General features: G+C 38.7%; 1 protein-coding gene across 1 annotated transcript in view; it reads right to left on the reverse strand.

Annotated features, from left to right (window-relative positions):
- Window positions 1–324: 324 nt before the first annotated feature.
- LOC149298475 (zinc finger protein 423-like) overlaps window positions 325–27,533 on the reverse strand; it is an 83,490-nt gene continuing 56,281 nt past the window's right edge. Inside the window, exons 4-6 of the mRNA XM_089487296.1 lie at window positions 5,962–6,093; window positions 3,676–3,791; window positions 325–378 (exon numbers count right to left, since the gene is read on the reverse strand). Of these exons, the coding sequence (XP_089343422.1) occupies window positions 325–378; window positions 3,676–3,791; window positions 5,962–6,093 (302 nt within the window). The remainder of the gene's footprint in view (window positions 379–3,675; window positions 3,792–5,961; window positions 6,094–27,533) is intronic.

Consider the following 27,533-nt stretch of genomic DNA (forward strand, 5'->3'; position numbering starts at 1 on the left):
AAACAAAAACAAAAAAAAACAAAACGCCAGTAAACGGTAGAACGTTAAGTTACTAAGACATACCTAATTTGCTGTGATGAATTGTGTGCATGCTTCAGTGATCAAAACTGCAGCTGAGACCCATTATATTTAATGATCTAGACATTTCTTGTAAAAACATTGCGGCATATATTGTTATGTCTATGTAAGCAACAAGAGTTTTCCTTCATCAGAAATCAAATAAAATGAAGGGTTTCATGAGTAAACAGCATCGCGGTGCACCTATAAAAACCGACTGCAAAGCACCAACGTTTTTGGAAAATTAAATTTGCTCGAATGCAGGCTTCACCCTAAACGAACTTCCCTTTGCGGCACACTGTCCACAGGGAGAACCTTTATCTAAAACAATGAGCATTTAAACAGTTAAAAGGGGCCGAGCAACAAAAAACCCATTGGAATTCGGAATGTGAATTCCATAAAGTCATCCTCGATTTACTACAAAAACTCCCTTAGGATACCGGACTATTTGGTGAAGATGGTAAGATACACCAACTCTGACAATGCAACACCTCGTGAGATCACAATTGCAGAAACAAAATATAACTAAACTCTGCCCAGCATCTTCTTCAGGCCCTAATAGGTGCAATAGACCCCAGAAATGGTGCCCAAAGACTGGTGTTGGGTAATTCCCACCAGATACAAAAGTATTTGTATGGAGTGTAGAGTTGGGCCTAGCATAGGGAAGGAATGCACCTTCGGGCACCAGAGGGGTACAAAACTGAATTGTCTGGGAGCCAATTTCAACCTATAGACCCCACTATGTGTTTTAAAGGGTCCACCGCAGTGACTTTCTCCAGCGAGAACGGGCTGAGCTGACCCAGCAGAGTGTATTAGTAGATCCTTGAGGTAATATTTAAGCAAAGAGAAGAAATATTACTGTGTACGGGTTTAGCAAATGAATTCTCATTATAGTAAAGTAACACTGTAATGAACTTGATTTCTATATTCATATGCAACACTAGGAAGCCCAAACTCTGTTTATTATTAAGGTTTTAAGAGGTTTAATCTTTACCAATACATATAAAGCAAGATACATCATTACCGAGCATTTTCTATTTGCTGTCAAAATTGTTAATTTGAAATTCCATTTGTACATTTTTTTTCCTACAACGCAATAAAAAAATGCATAATCACAATTAAAAATGTGACTTTCCACCTCGGTGGAAGCTGATATTTGCACAGAATTACTATGCGCGGCTCTTATGAAATTAGGTAGCGTGTAATTAAGATTGTTAATTGGGTAAAACAGTTGGCCATTAAGACTATAATCAGGACATTGGTTTATGGTATTTACCAAGTTGAAAATAGAAGCAGTGACAGGATCTCGCTGGCTTTAAACCAACAGAAAATGCAGTAGTAAAAAATGTTGTGTATTATAGCAAAACGCCATCCCAAATAAATATTTCATGAGTTCAAAATAAATTGTAGCTAAGAAGGGAGGTTGTCTTATCTAACGGGAATTTAGTAACAGACACACACAACTTTATATATTTATAAGCACGTAAAGAAAAGTTTCCATCTATATTATAATGGGATCCTGTTGAAAACCTTATGCACAAAGAAACACAACATATAACCATAACTGTGAAGTCAGTTTTGCCCCCAAAGCAGCCAAAATCTAAAACAACACTGGACCTTCGGACAAAAAGTCCATGCTTCAAGGGGCCAAGAAGCTCTGTCCACTGTCTCTACTCAGATCCGCAGAGTCCAACAAAGTAGGTATATAGAATTCACTATGTATACAGGTTTCATGCACATTTAGGTCATCTTTGCAATCATTTTCTTTTTTCGTAAACATGTCTACGATGATTTGACCCAAATGAAATCTGGGAAGTCATTTCTAGGTTCTTCCAAAGTTTAGCTGCTTAGGGAAGTGGTGAATGTGCGCTGACACTATTTTCTACCATGCCAAGTTCAGTTGATTTGGATTTGCTGCTCGGTGACTACCCATGATGATAATTATTAGGTTTTATTTACTTAATATAAGCCAGGTGTAGCTGGAGAAGCTCACCCAATAGTGTGAATTCCTCACACAACATGATAATTTAATCAATCATGGGGGGTTAGTATCTTGTTCCTGAATCTTGATGAAAAGAACATCATGTGATATGGAGGCAAAAGAAAATTGCGTCATGTTGCCTGATGAGCAATCATCTTGTGTTACTTTGTGTAACTATATGAATATTTTTTTACTTGTATATTTAAAAAATATTACATGAAATAGTTACCTACCAGTGTGGGATTGGTCAATGGGACAATATACATTTTCTAGAATTCAGTGACATATTCTAGCCTAGGTCAGGGGTGGAATGTGGTGTTGGATAAAGATCCTTTCTCACTCTATTTATTATTTGCACTGTTTAAATCATTCTGTTTTAAATGAGAGCGTATGCATTTTTTCCATTACAAAACGCTACTGAAAAAAAACCATTCACATACAATAGTATAATAATGCAATAATAATATAATTACAAATTAGGAACACACGTTTTTATAAATACATATCACGCATGTTTTATTTTGCTTAAATACTCATGCATTTGCACACAGTGATGGGCTTATATGATCTATTTATGTAAAAAAATAGATGTCTAGAGACTGAAAACAAAGGATGTATGGTAAAATCTGCTTCCAGATGAGCAGAGTACTTAATCTCCTGCGGGGGTTCCTAGCTCAGGGCTCACTCACACGAATTAACACCAAATAAAAGTAGTAGCACGTGAGGTCAACAGGGACGAGCTACGCTCTGTGACCAATCAGACGATCGGTCCCGAACCGGGCCAACGCACGACTGATTTACCCTGACCTGATCTGATTCTAAATGGAACCTGCTATACAGATGTTGGCAACCGATACAACAAAGAGGCAATAAAAGACCCTAAGAGATTCTGTATTCAGTCGGCAGCATTTAAAATAATGAGGCACGCGACAATGTGTTTGATTTCTTCTGGTATATACGCGTATATCGCTTTACCGGGAACACGGTCAGAGCGAACAAAGAGAAAAACGGTGCAATTCTGCAATTATTAGATTATTTTTGTACCAATAATACAACTTCAGCAAAAAGAAAAAAAGGGCAAATGGATGTTCAGGAGGTTTTTTTTAATCTGCTGTCAATTATGTTATTTACATGGAAAATAGATGGCCTTCTGAGAAAAAGCTTGAATATTCAATTCTGCAAAAATATGTTAGAAATAAGGTTATTTTGAAGGAAAATTATTTTCTGACATTGGCTTAAAATATCTAAAAATCTTAAAACCAAGTCTTCGAGAGAAGAACGTTTTGACAAAAACAGGTATCACAAAATATGTAGTGAAAAAGCTTAGACTACTATAGTAGGGCCGCTTCTGTGTCTATTTTGTTAACCACAATTGGGTCAGAACCAAAAGGTAGTGGTGACTTGTCGATAAAAAGGGGGTTCCTGCATTAAGACAAAACAGTAGCTGGGTTTGTTAGTACGTCTTGCATGTTTGTATGAGATCTCACCAAGAAGGACCAGCATCGCTAGCTCAGATCCCAACCCTTTGCCAGCTGACCATCGCTACTGTGATCAGACATGCAGGGCTGCAGTCCCATGTTCCCAAATCACATGTCTTGTCACAATGTATTTGACATAATTACTAAAAGAAGAATTACCTGAAGCTCTGTTTGAAAGAAGAACTTCTGCGGGCATTGAGAACAGTCATAGATTTTATCTTCTTGTCCATGTACGGCAAAGATGTGCTGCTGTAGCTTATTGGCCTGTACAAAAACTGCAGAAAAGCATGAGGATTAAAACGCAAGTCGCAACGCTTAACATATGCAAAACTATACTACCACACAAGCTGCCCAAATAGATGAATAAAGACTCTTAAGGCTGCTACATTCACAGAAATGTATAATATATATTGTTCTTATTGTTCAAAGAGGAAATAGTATGTATTAGACATAAAACACATCATACGCTGGAACCATGTCGGTTGGGAATAGAATAATCCAGAGAATAAATTAATCAGCAGTCATTGCATCAATGGATAGCATAACATCATACTAATCAAATAATGCAATATATAAAACCCCATATACCTCAGGCCGTGATCTATATACCCGACACTTAGAAGTGAAATGTTACCCCTTACAAAATGACACCAGGAGCACTTCAAAAAGTATTTGTATTATGATTAGGTGAACCAGTTAGAACACATCATGCTCAAATACCAATGATAAGATATTTATTACTTTTTTTTATAACTCCGAACAAAAGCTGTTTAATGGAAAACGATTTGGAAGTCCTTTTTTTTTTTTCACAAGAAACTATTTTTGAGTGAGGGGGAAAAAAAATGTATTCATTCATTTTGGCTGAATTTTGGTTAAAATGGATGGTGGCTCAAAAAACAAATAAGTTAATAAGCTTAAATTTTAATAATAGTTTTAAGTGTAACTGTAGTAGAGCTCAATGTGACGTGAGCACGCTTGTTACCCGCTGGCCTCCTGTCACCTATTGGCTGCATCTAACTAGCCAATTAGAAAGCGGTAATCAGGTATATGCAGGGTGAAATCACACTCTTAGCACTGGACAAAAATAACGAAAATAGAAACGCAATATCGAAAAGATATTTGACACTGCGAAACCATTCAAAAATACGTAAAACAGATAAAGATTTTTTTTCTCTCTATTAATTACCCTCCCCACACTGCCAGGTCTTTTGTAATAGAGCTTCGGAATCTGCCGGCGCTCTATAAGTAAGTGTCATGTAATATGACGTGATTAGGGATCTGTATTACAAGTCTGGTTTAGCATTTAGTTTGTTCACACTGTTCTGATACTGGAATGTAAGTACCAAGCAAGTCGCCTTAGGCGGCGTTGCCAAGGATGTGTAGCTGTGTCGAAGATGCTTTTACACTCATACAGACACTCTCCGTTTATTTGTTTTAATTTGCAAACTGCTGCCTGTGGTCAATCATGAGTTTCACCACAATCTTTTCATTATTTTCAAAGGGGGGAACTCCCACACACAAAGCGAGAAGACGTGGCATTTTACGTATAAACACATTTAGTCGTATCACGCCTAATTTCTTGTACTTCGCAAGCAGCACATGCGTAGGGAGGCAAAAATAAAACACATGCTACTTCAAAATATGTAGCCAGTGTGACATTTAAATCATCTTCTCCATATCAGGGGATTTCGTACCAAAAACGGTAATGTTGACCAACTTCAAGGGTTCTAGATAGTGTCGCAGGTGCTACAATCCCGATGTCCTCAATAATACCATGCATGGTGCTCCATGATTTGCATCCATGTTAATTGCGTGTTAATTGTGTATTAAAGTCAGCATTAACTGTGTGATGAGATATTAAGTGGAGAGGTCTTAAAACTTCAGCAAGGTTATGTTTGTCAAGGACTGAGTTTTATTCCCATAGCCAACAAGCTGCATTTTTGGTGCCCACCTGTGGTCCTACCAGTTACTTTTATTAAACTTTTCGAGTTTCACATTTTAAAGTTTGATGCATTAGCATCCTATGTAGCCAGTCCTGATGCCTCACTCCCTCAGTTCATATTTAGGTGACTCAAACATCCACCCAAACAATATTTAATGTCACTACGGAACACTATACTAACGTCAACAAAGTACTTTTAACATGGACCTGATAAACCTATGGTTAATCTGTAGTATTTGATCACTATATCAACCCTGCTGCAACTACCTATACATTTTTAATACCATATTTTGGGGGGTAGGAGGCAATAAATAGGACTTTTACTAAAAAACGGTACACTATTACATATAGATAATACAATCTGAATTCTTTTAGTGGAAGGAAACCATTGTGTGATTGCACATATGTCTTCGTACACCCAAATAATCATATGCATGCACACCTTGACCCTGGACACACTTGGTTTAGAAGTAAACCATGCGCACGCACACACTCATACTTACCTGTAAAACAAACTGGACATTTGAACGTCCCTCCCATCCCTTCGAAGCTGTGCTCGATCAGGTGACACAGGAGCTTGGCAGGAGAGTCAAACATCTGGTTGCACAGTTTACACTCATGATTGATTCCTTCCTCTGTAAGGTTGAAATCAAACAAACACACTTGTTAGTGACATGGAAGAACGTCATTTGAAATGCGACATTCTGCTGAGTAAAAGATTCAGCATACACACAATTTCAGGTAACACCAGGAATATAATGTTGAAATTCAGTCTTTCCGTGATAAATACTTGTTTGCAGCGAGGCAAGTGCTTAGATTACATGTTTTATTTACACCAAAAAGAGAGGGGCCTTCTCTTATTAGAAGGTTCGAGCTGCCCCTGTTTTGTGAATAAACCCCTATGGTTTTTTTAGCAAAGTATACTGGAAAAAAGGGTAATTTTAAGTACTTAGAATGCATTTGAATATTTTTCCATGTATTGTTTAATATTTATAGTTCCTACTTTAAATCAGTAGATCGATAGTATCCATAGCACTTTTGCAGAGTACGACGGGAAGTGGGGGTTTAATATTCACTTCCTGGGACAAGATATGGCAAAATAAACCAATTGAATTCACCAATTCTCATTAAAGGAGGTGTTTAGTGGTACTGGATGACACACGTTTACAGCTAATTTGGATAATACCATTTCTAATAAGTGATTTTCTGCTCAAAATCCCAATACCTAAAGTAGGTAAAACATGTTTACATTTTTGTATGAATCAGAAGAGGTCATGCCTGCTTGGAATATTTCATAGCCAAGTGTGGTTTTACCAGTTTTTTAGCAGACTGGGATTATTAGGCTTCCATTAGGAAAGTCTACATTTGGACCACCAATAATCTACTTCTGGTACCTCTGTACATGCATATAAAACGGTGATTGGAAACACTGTATACTATAATGGTATACTATAATATTTCAGGGGAAATACCCAAATACAAACAATAGATTGTTATGTTTTGAGAGATTATTAGATGCAGATAATCTGTGTTTTACATGGTTCCCATTCACAAAAAAGTAAAGTATAGCAAAAAGTGAATTCATATGCAACAAACAAACTTGTACCGGCACAATGCTGAGACTTCCAGACTCAACCCCGGGCATTGTACAGAAACATAATCAGGCACTTATGTGGACAAACGTCATCGTGAATTATTTATGAACACATAGGTGCACATGACATCTTAACATAGCCATTATTTTCTGTTTGTGACAAGGAAGTATCAATGAAAATGTGATGGTGGACTGTTCTACTGCAAAGGCTTTGCCTATTATGTTTTTCTGAAAAATGTATATTTTAATATCCAAGATATATATTTGTCACAAACACCATTTAACGTAGTAGCTTAACCTAAAGCCCAATCATAAAAAGAAAATAATTGGGGGGAAAACCCCCCACTTTTTTAATTACACCAAGTAATACAGAATAGTAAGACTATTCTTGTTAAGTCACACTATTTATGCTAATTACCACTATGTACGTAGGGGTAGTCTTTCTCCAAAGTCCCCCTTAAATCTGTTTAACCCCTTCAGTGAAGAGAAGCTGAACACGTTAAATACTACCCATGAGAAGTGAGTGATGCAAATACGATCTAAAAAAAATAAAATAAAAAAAAATTGAATAGCAGCCTAATAAGCATTCATTTTCCACTTCACTACTCAAAAAAATAATAGGATGTGCTCTTGTTTAAAACAAGCAGGCCTGCTGGATTCTGTCAGGCTGAAACTATGTCAGGCCAAAGGAGGCACAGAGACAGCTTTGTGCACAAGTATCATGGGGAGATGATAGTATCCTGTAATGTTCTCACTACCTACTTTTGTCTGCAAAAGCATTTGATCCTTGACAGACAACTACTTATTTCCATAATGTCTAAAGGGGAGGGGGACCAATAGGAATCGGTGGCGATTATGCAAATCCTGAAGGTGAAACCTGGGCGGTGTCGTAAAATGTCAAAGGCAGGAATTTGTCTAATTTTTTTGGCTTATAATTTAGTTCCTATTAGAGAAGCACTGACCCTTCGGCACTGGTTCCACAATGCTCATTCTTGGAACCCGGACTCTTGGCGGGTACAAATGAGACAATATTCTCTTTTTGGCAGAATATTTTACAACCTTAACTAGTAGTTTATTTATTTTTTTACTATTTTACTTTATTTTATATATTTTTTTTTTATTTAATGGCATGTGAACCTGGCCCTTCCAGCGTTTAAGAAATTGTTCTAGAATTTTGGACTAATAACGTTAAATTGTTACAGCAGAAGATGCATTCAGTGGGGGTTTTTTTTGTTTTTTTCCTACCAATTTTACGGGCTGTGTCAATTACAGCAACCTCCTGGTGGGCACGCGGTGTAATTAATAATAACGCATTTAGCTGATGCATCAATTGCTTTTTTAATTGTGCCAATCTGAAGCTCGCTAATGGCTGAGAATGGAGAAAAGAGCAAGTATGTATATGCTCAGAAGAATTGTCAATTGCGCGCCCCTGTCATTAGACTGTAACATGAGACGGCACGCAAATTCTCCATAGCATCTTATTTTGTTACATATTATAGTATCTCAGAGACGCAAGGCTGGCCTCCAGCGATGTCGGAAGCAGAACACATTACCCTCCGCCGTTACCATACACAGAAAGGATGCCATTATATTTATACAAACCATACAAACCATAAAAATCGTCAAATATTTAATGGACTTTTTTTTTTGTCTCTAGGACAGTTCCATGAATCCACCTTCTCTTCTGTATGGTAACATTTTTATGCTTTCCCTTTGAGCGCCAACTTATTTTAGCATGACGCACACTTCGAAGGGTGTTTTTCCCCTTCTTTGCCTATCCAAATAAAATGATTCTAAAATGATTTCAGCTCCTGAGAACCATCTACTATTTTGGACTTCATGACATGGACACACATTATTATTGATCTATATAGCACCATCATATGTCGCAGCGTGGTACAATACACATAGAGGAAGGCGTTCCTTTATTCCAAGGCTGTAAGTATCTTGTAGTAACACCAAAGCTTTATACTCGTATAGTATTGGCGATGTGCGTTCCCTTTTTCATTACTACAAGAAAGAAAGGGATGTGCTGCATGAAACCTTCCCTCTGTTTCTAAAGCACCAAATCCTTCGCCTGCCCTATATTTCCTGCTCCTACATACTTTCTAATTAATCCAGAAGGAAATGTCTGAGCTCCCTTCATTTATTTCCCTGGAGGTTGCGTTTCCGATCTGTGTCAGGCAAAAAAAAAAAAAAAAAAACAACAAAAAAAAAAAAAAACAGGACTATCCTCTGGCTCCTGGGGCTCCAGGCGCACAAATGAGGTCTGCTACTGTTACCTTGGCACAGAGGGGACAAAAGACGCTTATCAAACACCGCTCTCTGACAATGAGGCACTATGGGGTTCTGCAAGGCTTGGGATTGATGGTACGGACAGCGAGTTTATCACCTGGGGAGCCTTCCAAAAATCTCTAGGGTTTGCATTAGGTCAGTTGCCATGGAAACACTGAAAGAACTCAACCTCATAACTGACCCTTTTTTTTTTTTTTTTTTTTTTTAAGCCATGGGCCACTCGGGGCCAAAGCTGGAAATCAACTGGAAAATAATCTGGTCACATATATATATAAAAAAGGAAATAAATATAAAAGGGAGGACAGTACAGAGCAGCTTAATTATACAGGCTGGGGGGGTTAAATATAAAAGGGAGGACAGTACAGAGCGGCTTAATTATACAGGCTGGGGGTTGGTGATCTCTGTCACTTTAAATGCCAGCACAGAAAGAATATGAGTTTTGTGAATTGCTTTACTGTAATGGTGCGTTCCTGCGGTTTGTACACAAAATGTACAAACAACATAACAAAATAAACAGAAAATACCAACAAAATATTGTAGCACTGTACCTACTTTGGCAGCATTATCTAGATGACATTGGGATTTTGTGTATTTTTTTTAATTGTTTTTTTCTTTAATTTTGTATATTTCATGTTAAACAAAATGGCTTTGTGACCAAATTTGACCACAAACATTTTGGTCATCAGAGGCAAAGACTAAACACCAATCTCTTAGAACTTAATGATACACTAGGTCAAGGTGACTACAACAGCATGTTCTACTGCGCCACCACCCTGCCAGAGACACCGAAGCCTCCACCGACAGGCGCGCGTATATCTATTCTTATGCGGCTAGCCCTCAATGAAAATAAATAATAAAATGTTCATTTTTAAATCATTTCTACAGTAACTCTAAAAATGTAATTAATCATAAACAGCTCTTTGGAATCCCCCATAGTCCACATTTTGTTCCTACAACCCCTCTGCTAAAAACAATTACACAGTGCTGCTAATGGCCATTAAGGGGTTAAACCAGGACTTTCTACATAACGCTAGTATATAGTGCATTTACTGGACATATGTGAATAGGATATAAAAAGCAGATGTATGCTTTCTTAAACTAACCCATTGATCCTGCTGTTACATTTTTTTTTTTTTTTTTTTTAAATGCAAAAAACAAAAAAATGTAAACGAAATAGGAATTTTGCAAGTGTTTCAATCATCATCCAAGGAAACCTACGCAAGCGTCAAGTAAAGGAGCGGACGTTCAGTTTGGGGGGTATGCTGCTAGGAGTTGTCATTTTTATCACAGGTAGAAAATCAAGCTGCGCATGTAATTCTGTCCTAAGACACGGACTCTCTCCTGAAATCCTTTGCCGTGTGGTTTTGTGCTTCAGTACACTTCCAATGACATCCACCTCCTTGCCTGCTTTTGTCAGCGCTACGTTTGGTCTGACAACAGATAATTGTCAGTGTCTTTCTCTGTGCATCTGGAGACTTGGGAGTAGAGATATTTTCTAGAGGCTTGGCTGGATTTGACAGGATCAGAGCCTCCTTTTGAGTTCTGGAACAGTAGGTGGCAGGATCTCACAGATCCTCAGTGACAAGCACGCGTTTTGTTGTGCCAGTTACGCAACTCGACAGTGATGCCCTTTTTAAAGCCCCCATTAGCCACAAAAATAGCAACCCGTTCATTTCCCTTAGGAGCCCAGGTGCACAGAACGAGGACGATACGAGTACAAGTCACACTTGGCCATTCAAGGACAAACAAAACCCAATACGGAACAGGCATTCTGCATTCAGTAAGCAAAAAGTGCAGAGGTTCTCTTCACTACATATATTTACAGCATTACAGTCCCGTGATAAAAAAAAGAAAAAAAAAAATTCTTATAGGAAACCGAAACACTTTAACACAAGTTTATTTTGTGTGACCAGTGGCAACTGGTCAGTGAATAGAATCCAAGGAATCTCATTTTCTAATTTTATATTTCAATTGTACTTTATATGAATAATCCGAACGTCTCTTCATCCTAAAACGCAATACATTTCTTTAATATATGACACACATAGTGTTCTAGGTGAATCATGTCTCCAGCGTGTACTTCTCTACATAGTGGAGAACATGGTCTTGATGCCTACAAAATCAGCAGGGCTTAACCAAGACTTAATTTCAATTGGCAACGGTTTCATTTATAAGAGTAAAAATATATATTTACACAATTTGAGTTAAAAACACGAATACTCTCACTGATACTCTCAACCACCAAACGTGAGCTTCCAGAAAAGGCGGACATTATGGGAGCAAAGTGATTTGGAACGCAAAGATGGACACTTCGGAGGCATGACTATACGACAGGACTAGCCCCGACTAGATTAACATTTATGTTCTGATTTGCTTGGATTATCACATGGCGGGTCGCACCTCATCTCAAAGCATCCATACAGACACCTGCAAGGACCAATATCCTAACCGGGAAGAGCTTGAGCCATACTCTTCCTCTCTTCACAGGGAAAGGCTGAGTCAATACAGTCTTCACTCAGAAATAGAATAGCATGCTGGTAGCAGATTTAGATGATCGTCTGGCCATTTTGTATCCGAGTGAACTCATGAAAAAAACTTAACTGAACCATATATCAATGGTAAAAGTAGTCAAAAAAAAAGAATTGTGAATATGGTCATCAGGCTTTTGGATGCTGGAATATTTTGTTAAGGGTACGTGTAATAGAAAAGTTTAAAAGAAGATAAAAACCAAAAAGATTTGGATGTACAACTTTATATGTAACAGGAAAAACATAAATGAAAATAATGCCACTTCAAGCGCTTTCCGCACCCCTATTTTCTCAATTGGGAAATGTGATCCCAAAAATCATTTACATAATTTACAGGTGGTTTTAAAGTTTGACAGACAGATAATAATGCTGTAGACTCTAGTAAAGCGGAGAACTCTTATCAACCTACAGACAATACTGCATTATGTCAAACATAAAAAGAAGGATCTCACGTAGTTATTGGTTGTGTTAATTTAGTATTAGAGTGTTCATAAGGGGATGTTTGTAATCAGCTCTCCAATAAACTCACAAATTACTCAAGTATTTTATAAGCTTGTTAAGACCAAATCACTCCCTCAGCTGGTATATAGTAAGTGATGAAGCATAAAAGGCCTCAAAAACACACAAAAAAAAGAGATTGTATTTGCTGTAAAGAACACCGGTATCCGGTGCCTGTTTTAACCAAATTCCAGCGGGGGAATAACACGGCGCTCGAGTCGTTCCTGTCCAAAACACTGTCATGGCTCCATTTTGACTTTTATATTAAAATGGGCATTGGCGTCTGCGAGGGCAGAAAAGGCCGTCCTCCTCCTAAACTCAATCCAACTTGAAGAAGCCTCCTGCCGGTTCGCTGCCTGGTGAGGCATCTGTGGGAGCAGATTCAATTGAACTCATTTGCATAATGATGAAGCTTTTGGAGAGTGCGTGCAGTTTGAGATGGACAGGAGAAAATAGAAACGCCCTTTGAGCTCGCCGACAGAAGGCACTGCTTCGACTTTGAACGTGCACTCAAGTAAAATAATAATAAAACACTGGGCAAGATGAAGGTTAAAGAGGTCACATCAAAACAAAACGGCGTGCCACCATAGTTCCGAGTGTGCGTTTTTGAACTGTAACCACAAATGTTCATGCGCACTATTTAAAACGGGAAAGCGAGACCTGCGTTTGACCCTTAAAACACAGCTAATTAGCTTTTGTTAGGTAATACGACATTGGCCAACTAAAGCACTCCTGCGCAATGGATTCTGCTCCTTTTCTGCACAGGAAGGGTTAACACTTGCCCATTGGGTGCCAGAGGGCTGGGACAGCATACTCATTCCCCTCCCAGTGGCACACGACGGGTAATAATTCTGCTGGTAGTCCCAATCAGTTAACCCTTTGAGGTTACCATTCTGCTACCCCCATAGCTCCTGATGTCAAAAGCTAAGAGATGATGTAAATTGGCATATCAACAATTAGAACAAAGCGAGACATGGCTAAACGGCTTTTGTCTCACAAACATGCTATTTAATGGCCACTGTTGTCACCCGTTACAGCTCCCTTCCTGCATAAAGATAGTATCCTACCAGTTTTGTTTTTTTTTTTACCGCCAGGATTAATGCTATAAAATGTCAGTTCCAACAGCGAAATTTATCAACATTATGATATACCATAGAATCTGCCACCACAGACAAATGCGCTACATTAAAAATTTGTCTAGGGTTCCCAGGAGACATCGGCCTCTGCCATTCCTATAACAGTTTATGTATTTATACCATTAAATGGAACAGGGCGATAATTACGACTTTTTTTTTTCAGGTAAACAACGGGATTGCATAAATCTGGGTCGGACTGAGATAGGGATAAGCTTTGTCACTGGCCTTCTAGTTGTGAATTATGTTATGGGTTTTTTTTTTTTTGTTTTCTTAAAAAAAAAATCTAAGCAAATATGAGTTAGCAGCAGGAAGCTAATAATGTGTCTCCAGCTGTTCCAGTTAACCTGCAAACGTGGCCATCTGCACCTCGGGAGAACAAGGGAAGGAGAGCGGGCGGGAGGGATAGAGAATGGGATAGAAAAGCAGCTATCACTGCCATGCAGGCATCATGTATGGAAACCATAGGATGACCTTGGTTCCAGCCAACATGTTTTCAAATATGTATTTTAACGGTTCTTATTATAATGATCGTTTAATTGAACAAAATACATAAGGATGGACAAAAAAAAAAAAACACGTTTGGGGCTCCCAAAATTATTTTTAACATATGATCTGGGCTTGTATATGTAGGACATTTAACATACAAATATCAAATTAAAAACCTAGACAAATAACCAGGTCGCTGTAGGTCCTAATTTGGTGAACCCACCTGCTCAAAGTCTGATATTTAATCTCTGAGACAATCTGTTTACGGAGTCACTGGTATAAAAAAGTAAAATAATTATAAATTCCACCACTCTTCCAAAAAAAAAAAAATAATAATAATATATATATATATAAAAAATAACCCGAAGATGGTCCGTTTACGCGGAAGCAGGTTTTTCTAGACCTAGAGAGAAAGAAGAACTCTATTTCCGAGATAAAATGTATCTAGAGATGAGGCAGCCCCATCACCTTACACTTACTAGATCTAGATCATGGACGCTGCCCGTCTCTGTGCATTATCTGCTCGGTATCCCCTCCTGTCATTATCTCCAGACTGCATTCGTCCGCGTCGGCTGCCTCAACCCTTGGGCTTGTTATTTACTGCATTGCAGATCTGTCCACTGAACTTTTTTTTCACTCCCTTCTTTCTCTCACAGTGAATTCTTCCATTTAACATTGTACACCAAGACTAGCACCTATATTACATAGGGAAGGAAAAAGGCTGTGTGTTAGGGCTGGTTCTTTTTTTTTCTCTCCTTTTCCATTTAAATTGTTAAGAGTGATTCTAAAGCAATTCCTCCGTGGCCGAGTAGACTATATAACTAATAACTGTACGGAAGGGTAAAGTCTCACGTTCTTAGACGTCTATTTCCGTTCTAGTTGGGGAATAGAATGTAGTTGTTCAATGAAACAAGGTAAAATTGGGGAAATTGTATGAGCAACATATTTGACACAGTGGTAACCATGTAAAGCCTTTGAAATCATATATTGTAAAAGCAGTGCCCTCTTCTTCTGTACCAGTATGTCTTGATATGCGTAACTGTTATTTTTATATATATATATATATATATATATATATATATATATATATACAAACATACACACACACTTCATATACATACACATCTTAAGAAGACAATTAGAAACATATTCATAATAAAAAAATAAAATAAAAAAAAAGAACCCCCATTCATCTTCTACTGTAAATGGGAAGCAGTTTATCAGGTGAGATGTAGAACTCTTAATACGAATATCATCACATCAAGGATCTGAGATATTAAAGATGACAGTGTATTATTAGTGCGGCAGGGAATTCTCTGGAGCGCTCAAGGTATGATTTAAAAAAAAAAAAAAAGAGGAAAACAAGTAAGATCGTTGAAATATCAATAAAAATGCACACAAATCCATTAATGAAAAATGTGCGTTGGCATCCTAAAAGGCATTTTGAATGGCGCACCTACACGAGCAGATTTAACAGAAACATTAAAGTATCTCCCAGCGACATCCGAATAAAGAAGAGACGGCTTCTCGAGTTTAGATCTCACGGTGCGCGCGTTGGTTCCAGACGTTGGCCGTGTTGTGCATACTGGCACACGTATGTCAGATCTTCTGTTAACCACGCCATACTGGCATGGTAACAATATGCTGGGAGGCCTGGCAAACCCAACTTGTAGTCTTTCATGCGCCATGCAATTGAATTGCGAGACTTTTATTTATTTATTTTCTTTCCAAAAGGAAATTCTGACTGTTAACGACATTCTTCATTTGGGAAATTTGACATAGAATGTGTATAATTGTGACATCTTTCTGTGTATAATTATATATACAGACATTTTACTGAGGGGTGGGGTAGGTAACCCTAAAAAATAACTGCACATTTGTAGGTGTTACATATCATTATCTTGTATTTATATAGTATTACTTATTATTTTATATAGTGCCATCATATTCCATGGCGCTGTACAATGGGTAGTGCATTAGGGGAAGAGGACGCTGTTCGCAAGCTTATAGTCTAGAGACTAATCCACATTGATGTATTTTTAATTTTTTGTATTACATTTTTTGGTCAATAAATAAAGAGCCTTAAATGCATAATTTTGTTTTTATATTGTTAGAGAGAAAAACATGAAAACAAAAATCAAACTAGAAGAGATACAATGTATTAATTGCACATTTTACCGAGGCAGGTCAAGACTCCTTTTGAATGTTTACTGTGGAGGCAATTACTTGGTAAATAATCCTAAAGTAATGTCCTATTTAACTTAATTGGGCTCAGAACTTTCACCGCTCATTATCGCTTAGTTTTGGAAGCTACTTTAATCTCTTGAAAACAACTTTCATATGTCTGAATATGGCATAAATTGAAAATAGGAAAGCATGTTATAAAAAGTGCCAATTGTTATTGCAACCCCTTTCGGCCACCATTACAGTCATATGCATCACGAGGTTTTAGGAGGGCCAGATACATCCGATATCCCTAGTATGGTCCCCTTAAATTTACATGGTGTCCCCCTTACAAAATGTATAAAGGAATTCCGCAGCATGTTAGCTCAGGTGCTGGCAAGTGTGCAGGGATGGGGGATCTAAAGAGACCACCAATGTAACATGTGCCCCCCATCGATTTTACCAAGGACACTTTCCTGCCAGTGACTGACAAGCCAATCGATAGCGAGAATCTTCGGACTGAGGAGGCAGGGAACTGCAGCTTCACCCTAAGGTGTTAATAACCTCTTCTGAAAACAGCATATTTAAGTACTCACAAAGTACTTTAATATGTGTTCTTCTTTGGTGAGGCTGTATGGGACATCCAAATGTCCCTTTAAGGCCAGTGGCCAATAAGCAACATGTATATGCTGGATACTCGGCAGCACGCTATACCATGCTACCCAACTGGTGGCAATAAAGGTAAATAGCGGGCTACCGGGCTTGTGCCTGGTTTGCCTGATGAAAGAGGAGGTTATACACATGACAATAATGCTAAGTTGTTTTAAATTAAATAGCAACATCATATTATGTAGCCCTGTACAAGGGCTATTTATTGGGAATAAAAAATATTTTTTTGTTGCAAAGAGTAAATGAACCTGGGTGAATGGTGTAGAGAACCGCGGAAGAACAGCACCTAGAAAAAATCCCCATCAATAAATCGAGATCATTTCACGTACACGCTCACACACGTGCATTTACCGTTATGTCCACAAGAGAGCACTGCAACCCGAACACTTATTGTCCCGTTTTTTTTGTAATAAATGCCTTGTATCCTCGCAGACTGCTATATAACTCAAAAATTATAATTAAAATGTCTTAGCTCCCGTATTTATAGTAACAGTTAAACTACTGTGCTTTCTCCAAGTCAGAGTCATTTTCTTGAGAACAGCACAGTTTATGGTGAACAGATCTTTGAAACTATACCACTGGGATACGGTACAGCCACATGTAACTCAATATATGTCAACAGCTGTAAAAATATTGGTGGGAGGAAGCGAAAAAAAAAAAGGAGGGGGTAAGTAAAAAAAAAAAAAAATCAATGAACACGGATCAAGACCCCCCCCCCACACACACACACACCTCTTGAATCTAACCATGTTGAGATTCATCACCCCTCCCCCAAATAATTGGGCAATTTTAGCGCAAGCTGTCATAAAAGCCAAGTCTTCTTTGAGGTTGGATGATCAAAAAGGTTCTAAATGAGAATGATTTCGACGTAGGAGGCCTCACGAGTGACCACGGCTATTCTCTGTAGCAGAAGGGTTTGTTCTAATCTTACCAACTGCACGCTTTCGTCAGAGCATATTCCCAGTGAGCTCGGAGCTCCCCAGGGCAAAGCTACAGTAAATTCTGGCTAATCCCCTCAGCATACAAATGAACCCCTAGTAAGAGCCGATGCTGGGCTAGCGAGGCTTACATATAACACAGGATCTGCCAGGCTTATGCATCAGCTAAACGAGCCAAACGCCGCTTAATTTCCAGATATTTATTATTATTATTATTATTTGAAAGCACTGCGGCTCTGTTAATGTGAAGAGATAAACCAAGCAATATAAAACCATATAAAAGCAGCAATCGCAGCCACTTACAGTATGTTCGTATTATAGACAATGCTACAAATGGCTGATGTGAATATACAGCAGTGGTTCGTCCACCATTTTTTTCCCCTGTGTTTGCGGATGTGGCCACAGCCACGTTCTGATGACCAAAGCCCTGTCCTAGTTCTGCACAACCGGCCTGTGTTAAGGCACTCAGGTTTCATTCTAGGGCACTACATGGTTTTATGAGAGCGCCCAGGATAGGGGGGTGTCTCTTGTGAAATCGCTTGTCTGTAGAAGATGTAAGAATTTTAAATGCGAGAATTATTTACATTAACCTATTATACTGTTAAATACAGATATGCTGGAAAATAAACACAAAGGGAAGGAGTAGTAGAAATTACTTGGTCCACCTCTGATTGCTGTCTGGCTCAACAGAAAACAAAACTATTGATTTGGGATAAGCAGTAGGGTTTTTTTATATAAATAATCCATTAGTTCTAATGTTTATTACATTAAATAATAGACACATACAGTAATTGTATACTGATAGGGTTTAGTAGCCAAGGCAAACAGGGAATGATATATCTATCCAGATTCTGTAAACAGTATATATAGCCAGATATAAATACGTTTCTGAGAAATTATAAATGGCAGCTCCTGTTCTACACTCCATGCTATGCATTAATATAATTCTGGATATGAATTGAATAAAGAACATGACTCTATGGCAATGTTTCATATATAGTTAATGATCCCTTCAGATTCTAAGGTCTAATTAACATGGACCTCCATGCCATCTGCCTCTGTTTACATTTGTATATTTATGTATAATCTCATTGTACAAAACAGTGGAATGTGTTGGCTCTATAAAATAAATAATAATAGCAATAATAAATGTTATGCTCCTTGGAGAACCTTCCACCTTTAGAATCCTACAAGCACAAATTATTGACATTGGATGGGCAACGTATATATATTTTCAGAAATGAAAAAAATATAAAGTAAAAAATGTGTAGGCTTATTGAGGAAGCAACTAGCTAGAGAAACATCTTGATCAGCCCACGCAGGGTTTAAACATTACACCAGTGGGTCCCAACTGGCATGAGATTCTATGTTCTGGCAGTGGGGTTCTGTTGGAAATGAAGATTATTGAAGGAGGGGGGTGCTAAGGCTGGGGCAATTGTGGCATGACACAGGGTGCCCTGCTAACCAAGACTCTAAACCGGATCCCCAAAAAAGTCTACATGACCCTGCGGTAGTAGAGTAGGCAGCTCATAAAGAGAGCGTGAGCTGTACTGAAGATAATCACAGAGCAAGGTAAGTAAAAGATGGATGCGGGTGTACGAGTTTTACAGTCTGGTGTTATAGTGTGTTTGCGTGTATGGTGTCAGAATGTGTAGGTGTATTGTACTAGAGTGAGTGTGAGTGTTAGCATGTGTGTGCATATGTTGAAGTGTGTGTTGGTTCCAAAGGACGGCACCAATGAAATTCTGCTCCAAGGCACCACTAACCCTATGCTCACCCCTGGAAATCATAGTAATAGCAGGGAATATGTCACAATTCTCCTAACATGCTCATCTCATATAAGATAGGAAGCGCTAGGCGAGTATTAGGTACAACTCTATATGCTATGGCCTTTAACAGTCTTGCTCCAAGGAGTGGCGGTACTGCCATTGTTGATATCGTCTTTATTAAAGGTTTGTTAGCATATGTTAACATTGTATTTTCTGACGGAATAGTAAGACATGTTTTGTTTTACTTCTTGGGCTTCTATTTAGTGTTTTCATTTCGGTACAACTGCTCAGCCATGTGCCTCTGGCCCCTCTGACACTAGGCACTGAGTTCTAACTGCACCAGAGACATTCCCATGCCGAATTTCCCACTATTCCAATCAGTCAGCTCGGTGGTAGGGCTGGGATTTCAAACTTGCCACAGTATGAAGTCGCGTTTGGGCTCTGTTCCCTCCCCTCTCTCAGCTGGATGACGGCCTCCCCGTGAAATCAAAAGGCTTTACTGTCACGTCTGGGCTACATGCGATCACATGTGCAAGGCTGGAGAGGAATATGAATGCAGTTCTTGCTCCACCGTGGGGCCTCTGAGGTCCGTCCTGTTCATCTAGAGACCTCAGGGAAAGTATACCGAGGTCTCTTTTCATGTATATTACAACCGCTGACATTCCCTAGGTGCACTGCCGTGTGCAAACCAGGTGTGATGGAATACAGGAACAATAGCTTCATGAAAACCTGCATCAACTCCGCAGAGCATGCATGCAGTATCCATCCTTGATTTATAAAAGCTGTGACACATACCAGAGTGCGGTACAACGCAGAACAATATAGGAAATGATTTTGGCCACCAATCCTAACACACTCATGTGCAGAAAGATGCATTTTATACTCTATCTTTAACCATCGTTGTGTACACATAAAAAATAATAATTAAAATCATAGCCTGGGTGTCATCCCTTACAGCCTGTCTTGCTTACTACCTTTCTTTCCAAAGCTTCATACAGACTGAATGCCGCAATTTGGTTTGGATAGCCCCAACAGGTCATTGTCACCAAGACGTAATGTGGAGAAGAGATGGTATCCCAAATTTGCCTAAAGGCATTACTCCCTTATTCAACATTATTTACCCATTGTGTATAACCAATAACTATGTGGAAGTGCTATCAACACTTAGGAGTGACGCTGGCACAGCTGAGAGTCAACTCAATGGAGTTATCAACATTTACAGCATGTCTACAGATGTCTCATTTGGTGTATAAACTTACAACTCAAAGTTACTTTTACCACCTACTTTGACAACTAATTATTTTTTATTACGTTTTTATTATTTGGTAGTCAGTGTTATTCTGTTGGAGACACTTTGTTTAGAAGTTGCCCTCAATGACTGATGGTGGCAGAGCCAGTATTATCAACATCCTATCCCTTCTTCTCACTCACCCTTATAAATGCTGCCTGAACCAAATAATACGATAACAAAAGTGGCAGAGATAACTCGACTTTAAGCTATAGAAACATTCGCTCAGATCTAGACTGGTCAGATCTGGCACAGCAAATGCCGGGTGGGCCGCTGGCTAAGAGTGCCACATATTCAGCCAATCCGCAGGGTGCGGTGGAGGGCAGCCACCGGCTGAATACGTGTGAGCATAAAAACGTAGATAACGACCCAGCATATCCAGACATAGCCGCACTTAAGTCATAGGGTTCCTAAAATATTTATATTCTATAGGATCGCTCACAAGGCCAAATGCTTTCGAACCTACTATCACCCGAAGAACCTTCTTTCAAATTCTATTGTTTATCATGCACTATTGCATGAACGGCCAATGCAAGCAGAGGTCAACTTATGGGTATGGTCATGAAATTTTACCCACAATGGAGGCTAAACGTGGAAATGTTATCAGAGGAAGCAGTCTGTCATCCTAAAGGAAGGAGGAGTGATCGTGCACACTTGATAACATTCTCCACACACAAAAAAAGAAATAGCGAAAGAAAAAATAATAAAAACAAATTATATATTATATATTATATATTATATATATATATATACACACACACACACACATACATAGTATCTGGACGCACATTACTATAGCTCCAGATTTTAACAGTGTGAGTGCAAGAGGACTTTGCCAATTACACGGCAGTACGAGCACACTGGTACTCAAACGGTTAAGAAAACTATTTCTTACAAAAATTGGCATGCAACAAAATTTTTTAAAAACAACAACCCATTGCAATTAACCATGTAACTTGTAGCACATTGTCAAATAAGGGGTCACAGGTCAAAAAAAAAGATTAACAGTTTTGAAGTCAGGTGAGCGAACATTTTTTCATATATTTTTCCCGATATGTCATTCACAGCCCATTTCCAAAAAAGCTAACAATCTAAGGGCAAAAAAAAAACTGGATGCACAAAAGTAGGGTAATTAAGAAAGAAAGAAAAAACCCCTCTAAATTTTACCTTCCTACAGGCACTTACATCAGCCATTGGCAAACATGATCCAGTCACCTCATGGGGCCAGACGAGCATTTGAAAAGCTGAAAGAATGGAATCTCTCCCACTGAGTCCTTTCAGACCTCGGCTCTTCAGGGGGCCTCCATAGCGGGCGATTACTTTATTAGTAACTGGGATCCTGTGGTGCTTTGGTGCTATTACAGGCGTATGAATTCTCACAAGCTCGGAAAAACCAAATGCTACCACCCACCAATGAACTTTGTGAAGGGGAAAGGATTAAAGCAGAAGTACCACTTACTGTGCCCCTAACAGAAAAAAAAAACTATATGTAGATGTGCTTCTTAGAGCCGGCTTTTATATTCCTAATTACATGCTTTGTCGTTGTTTTCAAGGTCACAGAGGAAGGGGGAAAAAAAAAAGGTTTTAAGATATTAGTAGGTCTTATTAAAGATGGCCGTCCTCACAAATTTCTATAGAACTTCCTGCCAATGCTAGACGGACGTCAGAGGTATTTGTATTCGATTTACAGTAAACATCTCGAAAGCAAGAAATTGGCTTTGTAAACAGTAGAAATGCTATTTTTCTTTCTTCTGCTTTAATCCCAGGGCGTTTTGCTAAACGCTTAAAAAAAATTGTTAATCAGAGCAGTAATTATACTGCTTTTGTTTGTCAAAAGAATCTTAAGCAGTAACCAGTGAATCTTTGCCAGAAATTGGAGCTAATATGAACGCAGACCCTTTTTATTTAGTAAATAATGTTTACTTAATCAACTAGAAAGTACTTCTGCCTAGTACCACAATATGCATTTGCTACAATTATCACAGCATGCTTATAATTACCACTATTACTCGAACTGCACACTGCACATATATTGACTGTTATTTGAAGGGCAATACTGCTAAAATACTGCACAGCCCATGGTTCCTGGTTTCTTCGGGGGTAATTGTTGAATTGTTCGCAGATTTTGTGTATATCCTTGAGATGAACATTACACGCAAGCACAATGAAACACCAGCTGGCTGGGTGCAGCTGACACCCATTCATACCATGGGAAAACTGCACCTTTACATAAAAATTAGCACATGGAGACGTTGTAATGAAATTATGGTAATGATTTGGCGCATTTGGTCTGATGAAGCCTTCTGCTCGTATAGAAACGTTACAAGAATTTCACAACAGACCCATTAAGTTGATGGGAAAATTTACAGCAATAAAAAAAAAGTTGCTGTAATCAAACCATTCATGCCACCGAGAGAGCGCACATAGTGCAACTTTTTGAGCCTTAAAAACACACGAGAAACAACAAGTAATAATGGGCAGCCCTTGTGTTAATATATACATCAATACCGATAGAAATTCAACAATTCTAAAATAGTCAAACCCCTGGAGTCCTGCACTTGTACAGTGTCAGGAGCTGCCACCAAAGCTGGCCCGATTACTACCCAATCCCCCCCTACCCAAAAAATCTGAGTGACAAGGATCCTCGCTCCCTGCAGATCCCCATTACACACAGCCATAGCAGTAATTGGTTTATCTATGCTCCTTATAACCCATGGCTTTGTGCCTTTCCATTCTAGTTTCTGCACAAATCCCTGTTTGATTTGTGGCATTACTTATAGGTTAGTAAAACACGGATAAGTTACTGCCGCTGCAGCGCAGGCACATGAAAAAGCTTTGCTAACTCTACAGATTGACACAAACCGTTAACTCTTGCCCAGCCAGAAAATGGAATCGCAGTTTTGAAAAAGCGATTAAAATTTTTAACATATATAAGGGGTTAAGCAGAATTAGACCAATCTGCACGTCTTCTGGTGACCTTTCTAACCTCATAACACAAAAACACACACAGTGTGTCCCTTTAAAGGGAAAGGCGATTTCATCAATGACACCCATCACTCACCGAGTACTTAGACCTGTTGAGACCTTTTTAGATCATCTTTTTATCTATGTTGTAAGAATTAAAATAGACTCTGTAATTAAACCCAAGCCCCCTTTCTGCTGTGTTCTTTAATATCAGCTGTTTAGCTTTGGCGTGGTTTATTTTTATGGGCTGAGGATTATTTTTTCCCTTTTTTTTTCCCATTCCCTTTACTTGGTTTTTCGGTTGGAAACTTGGCTTAAATGACAGCTGCGTAGGCCTCTCCCTAGCCATCCCCAGCAGGAGAGCTAATGTGCTTCAGTCTAGGACTGGGAGCTGCTTTTAATCTATCAGCACGACTCCACAGCTGCTGTAAGCTAGCCGAAAATTTGTCTGCATGCAGGGTCTAACTTTTCATAGCCTTTTTTTTTTTTAGCATAAAACTTAACCTTAGTTGGGTGGGGGGGTGCTCATCAAAATACCTGGTGACAACCACCATGAACAAGAACAGTTAATATGAAGTCATGTTTTAACATACGGACAAGTTATATCACCATGCCAGCAGTTCCATGGGGGGGGGGGGGGGCGCCCTCTGTCCCATAACCCTATTGAGCAATCAGGCTCCCCGAAGCCACTTATCCTTGGACCGGTTTGGAAGATCAGAGAGCTCCCTTATAACCGGCCTTAATACATTATGGAGTACTGTGCCTAACAGGTACAGCCTTCATAGTGACCTTACTCCATGGCTCACATGCATTGCGCCGGGATATGACAACATGGGAGACAGCAGGCAAGGTGGTAAGAGCTAGAGGGTACATGGGGCTGCATTTCATTTGGTTGCCAAAAATCCGCATTGTGAGTATCATGACTGCACCGCAAACTGCTCCTTTTTTTGGTGGCTTTTTCAATCTTTTAGATTGATAGAGTAGGAAAAAAAATAAAGCCCATAAACTAAGCTTCAGATTCCTTGAAGAATAAATAACAGCAGCAGCTGTATGTCTTTCATTTGACTAATTATCATATAATTAAGTGGATGAATTACAAGAGAGCCAAGGCATTAAATTAAAATATTTAATGCTTGTAAATCTGAAAATAATGACTCTGCTGCTTCTATAAAACTGTGAACTAATGCTTATGTAACAGTCTGGAGCTGGGAGCACATTAATGCTGTTTACCTTTAGAGAAAACACTTTTTTTCACTTTGGAACTCCATCCTAGAGATTTCTTGGGTTCATTTAGCCCTCCGTAAACCAAAGCAATACCAGCAGATGGCACCAAAAAAACCCAAACAGAACGACCATCAATCTCTACAGCAATTACATTATTATCCATCGTCTTACTAACCTGAACAGAAATTGCATTACTCTACAATGGTTGCCTTCATCACATGACTGCTCTTTCTTGGGGAAACCAGAAAGATAAAAAAAAGTAAACTTTCAAATGTATTTCTAGTCACATTCGTAAATTCCTGTCCTTTTATTGACATACTTTTTACTGTGTTTCTTCAATTGTTATTGCGCTAATAAAAACACAAAAGGTTCATACTTCAGAGACATCTTGGCTCATTTTGACCAAAGAGACTTGCAAGAGAAAGGAACCACATTTATTAATGATTGGCCTGAAATAACCAGGTTTTCAATGTTAAAAGGTGTCCTGTGGGGTCCCTTGTAAAGCGGTCTTAAAATATATCAAGAGATATATATTATATATATTATTAGAAACAGATCCCTGGATCAGATCTTTGTTGACCACCAAGGAACGGCAAGCATGGTTTTATACGTTCAGAAGTAATTGGCTTGATTGCGTTCCCACCGCGATTCATCTCCAGCTGTGTCATCCGCACAGGCCGCAGCGCATTCATTACAGGCTCTCGCTCCATTCCTATCATTTCCGCATTTGCTATATGTGGAAGCCGTCTTGCTCCTGAGTGGCCTCATGTCAAAGATCATCCGCCGTGCCTTCATTCCCACCTCACAATTACACCAGTAAGATATTAAGTCATTACTCTGAACGCAGTTAAGGATACTGTGGGGCAGCAGGTTACAGGAAAATAAGTTAGGCCTGGGTTGAGTTTACCGATGTGATCAATTAACGTCGGAGCAGTGCGGAGAAGCTCAAAGACTAATGGAAGATGTTATTTTCTGCAGAACAGGTTCCGTTATGAAATTTACACTGAAGTCATGGTTAAGACACTCAACACATTGTCTTTAAAAGTAAATTGATATTTTTGCCACATGTGGGAGTAAACAACAGCCAAGACAGTCGGAATAGCAGAGACTAAGATATTATATTTACATCTCGTCGTGAAGAACAGATGAGGACACGTTCTCTACATGAGCTTTTACACCTGTAATGATCTTTCAGTTCCTTCAAAAATATGCTATCTGCGTCACTTGCTCTGATTAAAAGCAAAATACATCCAAACAAGTCTGGAGAAAAAAGTGACTTTTTTTCCTGCGTCATCACATTAACCCTTCCAACACCAGCTTTTTGGGTGGACCACTGCGTGCAGAAAAAAAAATCATTTTTGTAGTTCTTTTTGGGGTAACCAACGGAATCTTTAATTGTAACAGGCTGACATTACATAGTTAGGCTGAAAACAGACATGCGTCCATCAAGTTCAGCCTTTCCCATATCTGTTATTTCTTGCTGTTGATCCAAAACACCATTAAGAGTTCTTGGCTAGAAAAAAAAAAAGTTACTAATACTACTTGATTAAATTAAAGTCCATATGATGGCTGAAGTATCCATTAAGCTGGGGATATCATCTAGCAGCACATAAACATGTCATATTCTTGGAAAATACCTCTTCTACAGACAAACTTCCACAGTCTCTGGAAGAAATTAGGTTTCGCATCACAGTCTGTGCTAAGCTTTTTTTTTTTACTCGATCCCCAATTATCTCTCTTTGTTACACCGGATAATATGTAAAAGTATCTGGTAATTACATAAATTGCTCTCCATCGAGGCTGTGATAGACCTTCCACTAGGCAAGCAGTTTGGTAGGTAGCCCACATACTAAACCTCTTCTTGCCTCCTTTTAAACCAGCTGGTTTTTTTGATAGAAATCTGTATGCTTAATTAATTTCTGCCCCTACAAAATAAGTTAATTGAAATCAAATACTTGTTTGATGTTACAAGTCATATTTTACAAGTTAAAACATCTTTGGGGAGTGTATTGATTAAGGAAGAGATGCTTTTTTTTTTTCAAGTGTTTTTTTTGAGATTAGGGAATTTGTGGCTCGAAAATTGAAAGGATTATGCAAATACAGATATTTTGTGACAAAGGAAGCACAAGTTCAGCGAAGCTCAAATTTCTTTTTCAAAAGCCTTCTATTCTTTCATTTGTAAAGCTTCTGAACATTAATATTATAAAAAAAAAAAATGTAAACCGGGAGCTCCCGATTCAACACAGATTCTTTTTAGTGGCCAATATGGCGGTGTGCATTTTAATCCCATCAGTTAATGCCCGCACGCTACGACTGTTACAGAACCTTTAAGGCACCGCTCCACTTTTCCTTCCGAACGTAACACTTTTATAACTAAATGCAACATTAGAAATATCTCACTCCAAGCACTGTTGCATTCCTACAAATAATTATTTAATTTTGTGCTGGGAACAATGTCATGTGACACTAGAATGCATACTGGTTGGTCATTGCCATAGAAACTGAAACATTTCTTAAAAGTGA

This window comes from Sceloporus occidentalis, unplaced genomic scaffold (assembly GCF_023333645.1).
Source record: "Sceloporus occidentalis isolate IW3139 unplaced genomic scaffold, rSceOcc1.0.p SCAF_32, whole genome shotgun sequence".
In the NCBI taxonomy this organism is placed as follows: domain Eukaryota; kingdom Metazoa; phylum Chordata; class Lepidosauria; order Squamata; family Phrynosomatidae; genus Sceloporus; species Sceloporus occidentalis.